This window comes from Desmodus rotundus, chromosome 5, assembly GCF_022682495.2.
Source record: "Desmodus rotundus isolate HL8 chromosome 5, HLdesRot8A.1, whole genome shotgun sequence".
Taxonomy (NCBI): domain Eukaryota; kingdom Metazoa; phylum Chordata; class Mammalia; order Chiroptera; family Phyllostomidae; genus Desmodus; species Desmodus rotundus.
The window spans coordinates 101,570,282-101,580,842 of record NC_071391.1 but is presented as its reverse complement, the minus strand read 5'-3'; the positions used below and the strand labels follow the sequence as shown (position 1 = coordinate 101,580,842).

Sequence of the window (10,561 nt, the reverse complement as noted above, 5' to 3'; positions counted from 1 at the left end):
GATATGGAGAACATTTTGATGGTTGCCAGATGGGAGGGGCATGTGGGGGAATGGGTGAAGAGGTGAGGGGATTAAGAAGTACAAATAGGCAGTTATAGAACAGCTACGGGGATGTACAGTACAGTATAGGAAATGGAGTAGCCAAAGAACTATGTATGACCCAGGGACATGAACATAGGTGTGGGGATTACCTGTGGGAGTGGTGGGTACTGGGTGATGGGGGGCAAAGGGGGAAATTGGGACAACTGTAATAGCATAACCAATGAAATATTAAAAAAGGAGAATAGGTTCTGATATATATACACACACACACACAAAGTGTTACAGATGGTTTAGACAGTATCTTGGACACTTAAAAATCTTACCAAGCTGTGTGATCAAAACCCCAGTACTTTCTACTTCTCAAAGTATGGGAAGGAAAAGATATACCTGTATTCAACAAAATGATCTATTTTTTTTTAGAAAAAAAAAAGATAAATAATCTCCTCATGGAGGCTTCTTCACTTCTGGTTTTAAGGGACCTCCCACATACACAATCCATGTTCATGTTCAAAGTTCCCCAAAATGGCCAGTGCAATTCCAAATTGTCCTTGGTGAAATTATGCCAGTAAGAATAACAGACTAGTTAGAATTGTAATAAGAAAAGATGAAGGGAACAGGTGTTTGGCCTGGAAAAGGTGCAATTTCAGATTGAGAAGACTTTATGAGAATTGGATTGGTCCTTAAAGGCAGTGGTTGGGTAACTTCGCCTCTCTGAGCTTGACCAAAGGCCAATGGTCACCAATAACAGGCTAGAGAAAACCTCCTGAAACAAGACAAGACTAAGGAAGAAGTTCTTACAAAGTTTTGAAATGATGATGTGAGACAAAGAAATGCCAATCTGGGGAATCCCCCAGGGTCCAGATTGAGGATGGAGAGGTAAACTTTAAGGAAGCCCCCATGATCTCTGCCCCCAGTAGTCACACCTTTGGGTAATTCCCCTCTTTCTTGACTAAGGGGAGCACCTGAGACTTGAGTCTGACCAAAGGAATGTAACAATGGTAATGGAATGTACATGACTGCATTCACACGATCACCTAAGAGTGTAGCATACATCTTGCTGTCTCCCTATGCTGGGTTTGACTAAGCAACTTTCCATGAATCTTTATAGCCATAAGGAATGAATTCTGCCACCAATCTGAGAGGCTTTAGAAGCCAACCCTTTCCCAGTCAAAGCTCTGACAATAACCTGGCTTAGGCTGACACCTTTTCTGCAGCCTTGTGAGACCCTGGGTAGACTGCCCAGCTAAGCCCAGATATGGTCAGATAATAAGCATGTGTTGTTTTAAGCAGCAAAGTTTATAGTAATTTGTTACACAGCAATAGAAATCTAATGCAGTAGCCTATGGCCATATCTTCCCTATAGACTTTTCTTCAAATCTAAAGACAATTTTATTTCTAAATATTCAATCTAACATTTAGATCTTTTCTCCAGTTGTGGGACTACTGAGGTTAAAAATACTTTCACAAACTTTATTATAATCTTTGGGTAAAAATTAATATGTCCTTTTTCCCTGTTTTAAATGTTAATATTTCCACAGTAAAAGAAATGGCAATAAATTAGCAGGTGCCAGCTTTTATGTACACAATTGTCCCAACCAATTGCAGCAAGGACACTCTTTGTTTGGCATACAGGTCCCTCTTCAGTTACGCTGAGCTCTTTGTAGTTAGTGTCCCCTCCAGGCCTTACATGTACTGGATATTTAATAATTACTGAATTGACATTGTAACTGTCTTTATTAATTAAGAATATCTGTTCTGGCCCTGGCCAGATGGCTCAGTTGGTTGGACCACTGTCCCATATACCAAATGGTTGTGCGTTTGATTCCTGATCAAGGTACATACCTAGGTTATGGGTTTAAGCCCCAGTTGGGGTTCATAGAGGAGGCAACCGATTGATATCTATTTCTATCTCTCTTTCCCCATTCCTCTTGCTCTCAAATCAATGAACATATCCTTTGGTGATGATAAAATGAAAAAAAAAAGAAAAGAATATCTGTTCTCGCTTTATTTCAGGCAGTACTTCTGCTTGGTGCCCCCAAACCTAAAGACCGAAGATAGGATGGATACTGGGATCACAAACCATGAATATGCCAACATTATTGTTGCTTGAGACAAATTTTATAAGAAAGAAAAGAAAACAAAGGGGAACTAGAATTTGAATTCTTCACCATCATCAACAGAATTTCCCAGTACTGCACCTCTCCCGAGATTCTTATTTCTCCCCACCCCTTCTAGGTATCTAAAATAGAAAAAAGGGAAATGAAATAATTCCATATAAAAGATTTCTTCCTTTAAAAAAAAAAGCAGCCTCAGCTGTTGGCAGAGGTTAGTTAGGAATTCAAAGAACATCAGTAAACTTTAGGCCAAATAGATACTATTTTTGTCTGGTCTAGCTGCAACCAAGGTTTAATGACTTTGGCTGAAACTCTGTTCTCTGGCAGAACAGGCTTGTAAGCTCCTGAAGGGCAGCTCTGGATTTCTCCAATACCTAACAAAATGCTCACTCAAAAGGCTACTCACAGAGTTTGTTGAATTCAGTTAAACGAGACAAAATTTTTTCCCCCAAGTTAATGACGATTGCTAAGGTGACATATGAACCTAGATGTTCAAACAATGCCACTCTCAGCCATGTTGTAGTGACACTGTCAGGGGCAAAGGGGAGAGTACTAAACCAAATAACAGCACTACAACCTTCAAGCCTATAGTAAGAAAGAATCACACCATACTTAGTAAAAACGACTAGCATTTAAAATATATTTTAACGAGAACACTTCCTCACCGTCGTTAAATGAAAATGATTTGCACTTTTTAACCTGGAACAGCTCTGGCATTAGGACTTAATTGCTTCCTGGTCAACAGGGCTTAGATGCCACCGCAGCACTAACTCTCCGGTGCTCTTGAGGCAGGTGTGAGCCATGTCCTCCTCTTTTGGAAGTCCTTGTGGCAACCTCAGAGGCTTGATTCTGTGGCACAAGAAAATGATTTTAGAATTATACTAGGCAATGACTTTTTAAAACTCTCTGAAGTAACAAACAACAAACCTTATCAAATGTTTAACCACTTTCAGTTTAGCATTCACTGAAGGGATGTTCTTGTGAACTTGAGGAGTATGAGCCTACAAACAAAAGGAAAACAGCGTTAAAGATCAATTTCAAAAACACAGATGGTCCCATGTTTCAGTAAAATGTTAAGGTGAAGGCTCATTCTGCCTAAATCAAACTTGCAAGTGCATTCCACTAAATAGTACATTTAAAATAAAAAAAAGTTAAATGTCTACCTTAAACTTAAAAAAGTCAAATTTAAAGCAAATTTAAACAAAGCTAAAGATGACTAAGATAGTCGCATACCTTTTCTAATCCAAGCATCTTTATTACATCTTTTTCCCAATATGGACGTCTTTTTACACTTTTTATTCTGGTAACAATATGCAGTTTATGAGGGTGCTGTGGATCCCCACCATATTTTTCATGATCTTCAGGTGAAGGCTGAAACACCTAGAAAGGAAGAATCATAAGTGGTAAATTTTCAATTTATATAATTTATATGTACCTCCTTTTTCCCCCCCTAAAAACACTCCCAAATAACTACATAATGATGTCATCCCTGATCTTTCTATAATCCTCAATCTCAAATTGAACATTTCTACTAGTCTAATTACTTAGATAGATAGAATCTAAGAATTTCATACTCTTAAGAAAAATATCACACAGGCAAGGGTTTAATTTTTTTGAAGGGCAAGGCAGGAGCAACCAGATGACTCTAAAGAACTTGGATGGGCATTGTGGGAATTCCTTCCTTTCCTGCTCCCTGGCCATCCTGGCAGCTGCTTTTGGTTGGCACCATCCCATACCTAAGGCACGGAGATGGTAGTCACGAAAAAGACAAAAAGTCACTAGAGTAGATCAACTCTAGGCTCCAAATTGTTATCAAAAGTGGAAAGTACGTGCTGGGGTACAAGCAGACTCTGAAGATGATCATACCAGTCAAAGCAAAACGGTCAACCTCACGAACAACTGTCCTGCCTTGAGGAAATCAGAAATAGAGTGCTATACCATGTTGGCCAAGGCGGGTGTCCATCACTACAGCAGCAATAATATTGAATTGGGCATAGTGTGTGGAAAATACTACAGAGTATGCACACTGGCTATCACTGGTCCAGGTGATTCTGCTATCATTAGAAGAATACCAGAACAGATTGGCAAAAAGTACATCGTGCAAAATTTTTCTTTAATAAAACTAGCCAGTGCTTGGTTTAAAAACAAACAAACAAAATAAAAATAAAAATAAAGAGCTCGGACGCCAGGAGAATGTATTAGCACTATATGAACTGGGCACTGGGCTGCACCCCCTACCCCTACTCAAATGGAGGAACAAACATATAAGTCTAAAATGACAACAAAACATGAATATGATAAAAAAAATATACAAAGTACTATGAGAATACAGACAAATGACTGCCTATGAGCGATCAGAAAAAGCTCAACAGAGCTGACATTTGAACTGATTCTCTAAGGATCAAAAGGTTCTAGAAGCTATCCCACAGAAAAACTTCCTAAATATATGAAATTTCTACTAAGTACATCAAAAACTTAAAGTACATCCATGTTCCTCAACAGACTAAATAAACTATGATGCATACATTCTAAATAAAACTAATAATGAAACGAAAAAAAATATGATGTAACTAAACAAATTATAATGTATCCTACTGGATACAATGCTGACACTAAAACAAGTAAGGTTCACTACCTTGCAGGTACTAACATTAAGATGACCATAATGCATTATTGAGAAAACAAAGAAAACCCCCCACAAGAACAAAAAAAATACCAAACCTTTCCACACCACTAGGTATAGCAGGGTCTTGCATTTGTTTCATCTGTACCATATATAATATGACATATACCATCTGATTCTAAGAATTATATACAGGGTCCAGCAGAAGTAAGGCCTGCTTAAGTGTGGTTGGTAGGATAATAACATGAATGCAATAATTCATAGTTTTAATTTGAACATTTCGCCTAAAATGTCATATGGTGTGCTTGAGCGTGATATTGTTATGTTACAGAATTACATGCTTATGATTTTGTAATAAAAGAGGGGCGTTATTTGTGCCAGACCCCTGTGTGTGTGTGTGTGTGTGTGTGTGTATGCTTACATATGTATAACAGTTGCAAAGACACGTTTCTGTCCCTTTCTTTCTCCCTCCCTTCCCCCTCTCTAAAAATAAATAAACAATTAAAATTCAGAGATAATTTTTAAGAGAGGAAGAGAAATAGCAATGTATGGTTGCCTGTCGCATGCCCCCTACTGGGGACCTGGCCCATAACCCAGGCATGTGCCCTGACTGGGAATCGAACCAATGACCTTTTGGTTCACAGGTCGGTGCTCAAGCCACTAAGCCACACCAGCCGGGGCTAAATAAAGAAAATCTTTAAAAAAAATGTAGCTTTCATTACTTCCAGAACCTGTTTTGTTTCTTAAGTCCCCAGACACTTCTTTAATGGAAAACAACTTAATATTTGTAAATTCATGTTTTTCCTGATTTTAGCCAGAGATTTTCTAGTTAACTTGTGATTTATCATTCTTTGGATTAAAATACATTTAACTAAAAAAAGAAGAAAGAAAAAGACAAGAGCTATCAAGTCATGGCAAGACATCAAGGCACCTTAACTTCTTATTGCTAAGTGAACAAAGCCAGTCTGAAAGGGTTACATACTGTATTATCTGACTTATATGACATTCTAGAAAAGGCAAAACTATAGACAGTGAAGTGATCAGAGGTTACCAGGCATTGGGGGATGAGAAGGAGGGATGAAGAGGCGTGGCACAGAGAATTTTTACAGTGAAACGATTCTGTATGATATGTAATGGTGGATATAGGACACTATGTATTTGTCAAAACACATAGGTGTACAACCCAAAGAGTGAACCCTGATGTTAGTTATAAACCTGTTAATAATCATGTGCCAATATTGGTTCATCAATCTAATAAATGTCTACTAATATAAGACATTGGTAGGATAACTGTGTACGTCGGGGAGGGACTATATGGGAATTCTCTGTACTTTCTGTTCTATTTTTCTATAAACCTAAAATTGCTCTAGGAAATAAAAGTCTACTTATTTAAAAAACAATACAAAACAAAAATCAATGGGGGGGCCTAACCACTGTTCTTTGAAAAAATGGTACATGCACATAAACCTAGCAGATCCACTCAAAGCACATAAACTCAAAGATGCAAAGTGGCAACAGCCAATATAGAAAAGGAATGTGCAGACACAAAGACAGAGCTTGGGAGTATGAGGAAGACTATTTTCTCTGGACAAAGGTGATATGAAAATATAAAATATTAAGGGGAAAAAAACACATATAGTAATAAACAGATTCTAAGATGATTAAAACCCACTACTTGGAAGACAAGTGGCACATGTTTATTTTTAATAATCATTTACATAAATCCTTCTACATTCTAAATTCTGCAATCCTACCTATATCCACAAATGATTTAACATAAAAATTTTCAATATTACAAAGATAAGAACCTTTAAAAATAACATTTTAAAAATAGTAACATAAAAAAAAAACCCTTGTTCTTACTTTATCTGGAATTCTTGACTTGGTAAATTTATGACGAATCCAATCTGTACGAACAAGAGACTCCACACCTTTTGTCAGAGTCTAAAATATAACAAAACATTAGTTTTTGAGAAGTCTGTCCAGTGCAGAAATCCATACTCACCAACTTCGAGGTGACGAGAAGTCTGTTTTTACCTAAGCTGTAATTTTTACATGTTTATCTCAGCCCCCAACATGAATCTTACCACTAACATATAAAACAAAAGCACATAATTACAGACTTTCTACACCAGGCAATGGCAATATTTTTCTGTACAGGATTAGATAGTAAATATTTCTAGGTTGGGGCTATATGTTTTCCACTGTCAAGTTTCAACTCTGCCACTGTAGGACAAAAATAGCCTATGCAATATATAAACAAATGGGCGTGGCTGTGTTCCAACAAAACTTTATTTACAAAAAAGGTAGTGGGCTGCATTTGGCCTGCAGGGCGTAGTTTGCCAACCCCTGCTCTAGACAATTCACCTTCAACAATACAGTAAAAGTCAAAATGAGTGTCCAGTTTTCTTTCTAGTCCCCCAAATTCCATCACTTCTAGTTCCTATCTCTTGTTCCCTTCCTACAATCCTCCAGGCTTGTTTCTCTCAATCTGCAAAAGAGAAAGGAGTCAGGGCCAATCCTTCAAGCCAGGAAACTCTCTTTTGGACAGGCAATAATCATTCCCATATGCCCTCCCTAAACTGCAGAGATGGCATGAACAAACAAGAGCAGAAGCAGGAGGAGATGGGGAAGACAAAGAAAAAACACAGGTTTTTACATGCCACCAACACTAGGCTTCTGTGCCTACCAGCTGTAAGAAATGAACACCCTTTCAGAGGGTCAGTTTCCTCAGCTATAAAAAGGAAGTAATACTGACCATATGCGTTTAATCTGAGGTTAAGGTAACGTATGTAAAGCGCCTGATATTACTATTATCTACAGCAGAAGGTCTGTATCTAGACTGTGGCCCTCACGAATAGGTTAGGCTGCACCACCACAGTTTCTAAAAGAAAGACTTGAAGGAATGATATGGCAGTATGAACATTAATGGTCTCTGGGAGATTGTTTTTCTTCTTTCTGCTCTTCTACAGTTTTCTGATTTTCTAAGATTAAATGTACTCTTTTCATAACTGAAGGGAAAAAAAATCCCTAAAATTTTAAAAAGATTAAGATAGACCAAGGGGAATCAATGCTGGCCATTTTTTAGCAGCATCTTCTCCAGGAAAAGATCTTTAGTGATTTTAAATGTTTAGGGATAAGAGCAGATACGCCATAAATAAGCAAAATTAACCCTCAACATTAAAAATAAATTAATATATAAATTAATTAAGTTTTACTTGCTCATATGTTGTATTCATTAGAAAAGAGAAAGAAAAATTTTAAAGAAATAGAAAAAAAAAGATTACTCTTAAAAAGAAACACTTACGTGCAGTTTTCCTGGGGGCCTCTGAACGATTGAGCGCAAAATCCCAGCCATGACCATGGTGACTGTCCTCTGCAGAGGCTGTAAGTAGAAGTGGGTCAAATATGTCCTGGAAATGAACGGATCTCCCCTCTGTTTAAAACCGCAGCAAGTTAATTGTAAACTTGATTGAAATTTGAGTTAAATCTTGGTTATTTTAATACAATAAGGGAAAGGATTAAGGTACAGTAAATACTGTATTCAGAGTTCAGCAAAACCATGGGTAGTAATTATATATTAACCATATCCCATTTTCACCAAATGAGTTAGAGTCTCTGTTGCTTAAACAAAAATGGAGCAATGAGGGTTACTATCATTTAAAAAATCTTCAACAATGAGGGGGGAAAAAAGAATGCTTTGTCACAGAACCAAAAAATTTATAAAGAGCTGAAGGGACTGAAGAAATCCCTACTCCTAGTATTAGAACTGACAGCCCTCTTACTCTATGTAGGGAGAAAACGAATTCCAGAAAGTTCAATCACTCACACAAGGGCACCCAGCTGTCCAGGCAGTATATTGTCTGGAACTCAATTCCATTAATACCTAGTTCAGTGCATTTTCACTAAATCATAATCCCTTTCTGTAAAAAAGTAAAGCAGAGCCCTCTTTTTTGCTTATTTGTATTTTTTAAACTACTCTTAACAAATCGCACATTGCTTCCATGACTTGAAAGTCATGTTTATTAGACACGTAACAATTATAGCCTACTACACTGACATACTCTGAAAGCAGAAAGATAAGGTGCAGGACTTCAGACCTCAAACATTATATAATACAACATAACAGTTTCTAGTTCAAATCAGCCACTCTTTGCTTGGCTGGTTGTTATATATATTTGTACTGAGGCTTCCTTAGAAGAGGTGCTTAGTCCTCTGGCCCTCCAATCAAATAGGTAATGCAAAATTATTTTCTCTACTATACTTCTCTGCCTCCCAAGTTAAGCATTACTACAATACTAACCCAACTCAGTTAGCTTCACATTTTGTTAAATCTTTCCCTTATCACTTAGATTTCAACAAAAGCCTCCTAATTGGCCTACCTGCTTCCATTCCCACTTCCATAAGGTCTTTTCTCTATAGCAGCAATCATCTCATTAAGCCCTAAATCATGTCAACTCCTCAGCTCAAAACCTTCCAAAGAGCCAGGTTTGTCACTGTTGGAGGAGGTTACACAAAGAAGGGAAGGCTAGAATGATCACTATGGTCCAGTGACATGGGATTAGAGGTGGAACTCAGCTTCAGCTCAGTATAGATGTCGATGGAGAGAGACACAATTATAGACATGGATGCAACATGGACTAATTCTGTTACCTCAGAGAACCTCATAGGAATGGCATCCCAGTAAAAATGACCACATCCAGTGACCACATCTTAGTTTCTAATAGAATTTTCTAATAAAAGGAACCAGGGTTCCTTGGAGAAATAGTTGAGTAAAGGGCTGCAGCAGGGATATATAAAGGTGAGTCTGGAACACCTTGTAGTGTTAGAAAGGTTCACTCAAAAAATAAAAATGACATGGGGATGCCAAAGGGACATAGGAGCCCCCAATGGCTAAAGCTGGAATAATATGAGCAACAAAATAAGCAACAAGGTACTGGCTTATAATCCAAACTATAAAATAACCATGAGTACACTCTGATATAATTAAGTGAATGAAATGAATGAGAAGAAACAAATGTCCCTTACAGAATTCCAAATAGTTTATGTAGATATTCCCCCCACAAAGAGGTTGAGTAAAACCACTCACCCCTGAAGTGTGGGCTGTGCTCAATGACCTGCTCCCACAGGACAATTTAGCAAGGGGAGAAAATAACACAACACTAGAGAAACCTGACAAACACTATGCCAGCCAGGTGATAAAGACTAACATCAACTGTGATAAAGGTCAAGTTACTAGCCTGTACCCTTGATATGACAGAATGAGAATGGTACTTCACCTCTGTGGTCTTCTTCCCAAAACCCCGTAACATCCCTCTTAAGAGCCAAACATCAAATTCTAATTAAGGGACATTGTACAAAATACCTGACTGCCTCAAAATTGTCCAGGCCATGATAAACAGAAAAGCCTGAGAAGTTGTCATAGTCAGGAGCCTAAGGAGGCATGATGACTAAATGTAGTAATGTAGTATCTTGAATGGGATTCTGGAACAGTAAAAGGACATCAGGTAAAAACTAAGAAAATCTGAACAAAGTATGAACTTTTGTTTTCTTTCCACAGCACTTACCTTCTTATATAATTTAACTGTTAAGTTTGTTGTTTATTGTTGTTTATTGTTGATTAACATGTTAGTTCCACTAGAACAAGGATTTTTAAAGTTTGTTTTTGGTCTGTTTTGTTTATTCACATGTATCCCAAACATCTACCTAAAGCAGCACCTGCCATGTAGTAGATGCTCAATTAATTTTTGCTACTGAACAAATTTCATTCATTTAGACTTCA

General features: G+C 37.6%; 1 protein-coding gene and 1 pseudogene across 2 annotated transcripts in view; one reads left to right on the top strand and one right to left on the bottom strand.

Moving 5' to 3' along the window:
• Positions 1-2,782: 2,782 nt before the first annotated feature.
• Positions 2,783-10,561, bottom strand: part of MRPL30 (mitochondrial ribosomal protein L30) — a 32,684-nt gene continuing 24,905 nt past the window's right edge. For both annotated transcript variants that reach the window (XM_053925119.2, XM_024571874.3), the window contains exons 2-6: positions 8,087-8,164; positions 6,643-6,723; positions 3,390-3,536; positions 3,084-3,157; positions 2,783-3,005 (exon numbers count right to left, since the gene is read on the bottom strand). In XM_053925119.2, the coding sequence (XP_053781094.1) occupies positions 2,873-3,005; positions 3,084-3,157; positions 3,390-3,536; positions 6,643-6,723; positions 8,087-8,143 (492 nt within the window). In that variant the 5' untranslated portion in view covers positions 8,144-8,164 and the 3' untranslated portion in view covers positions 2,783-2,872. The remainder of the gene's footprint in view (positions 3,006-3,083; positions 3,158-3,389; positions 3,537-6,642; positions 6,724-8,086; positions 8,165-10,561) is intronic.
• On the top strand, positions 3,815-4,563 carry LOC112315162 (large ribosomal subunit protein eL30 pseudogene; annotated as a pseudogene).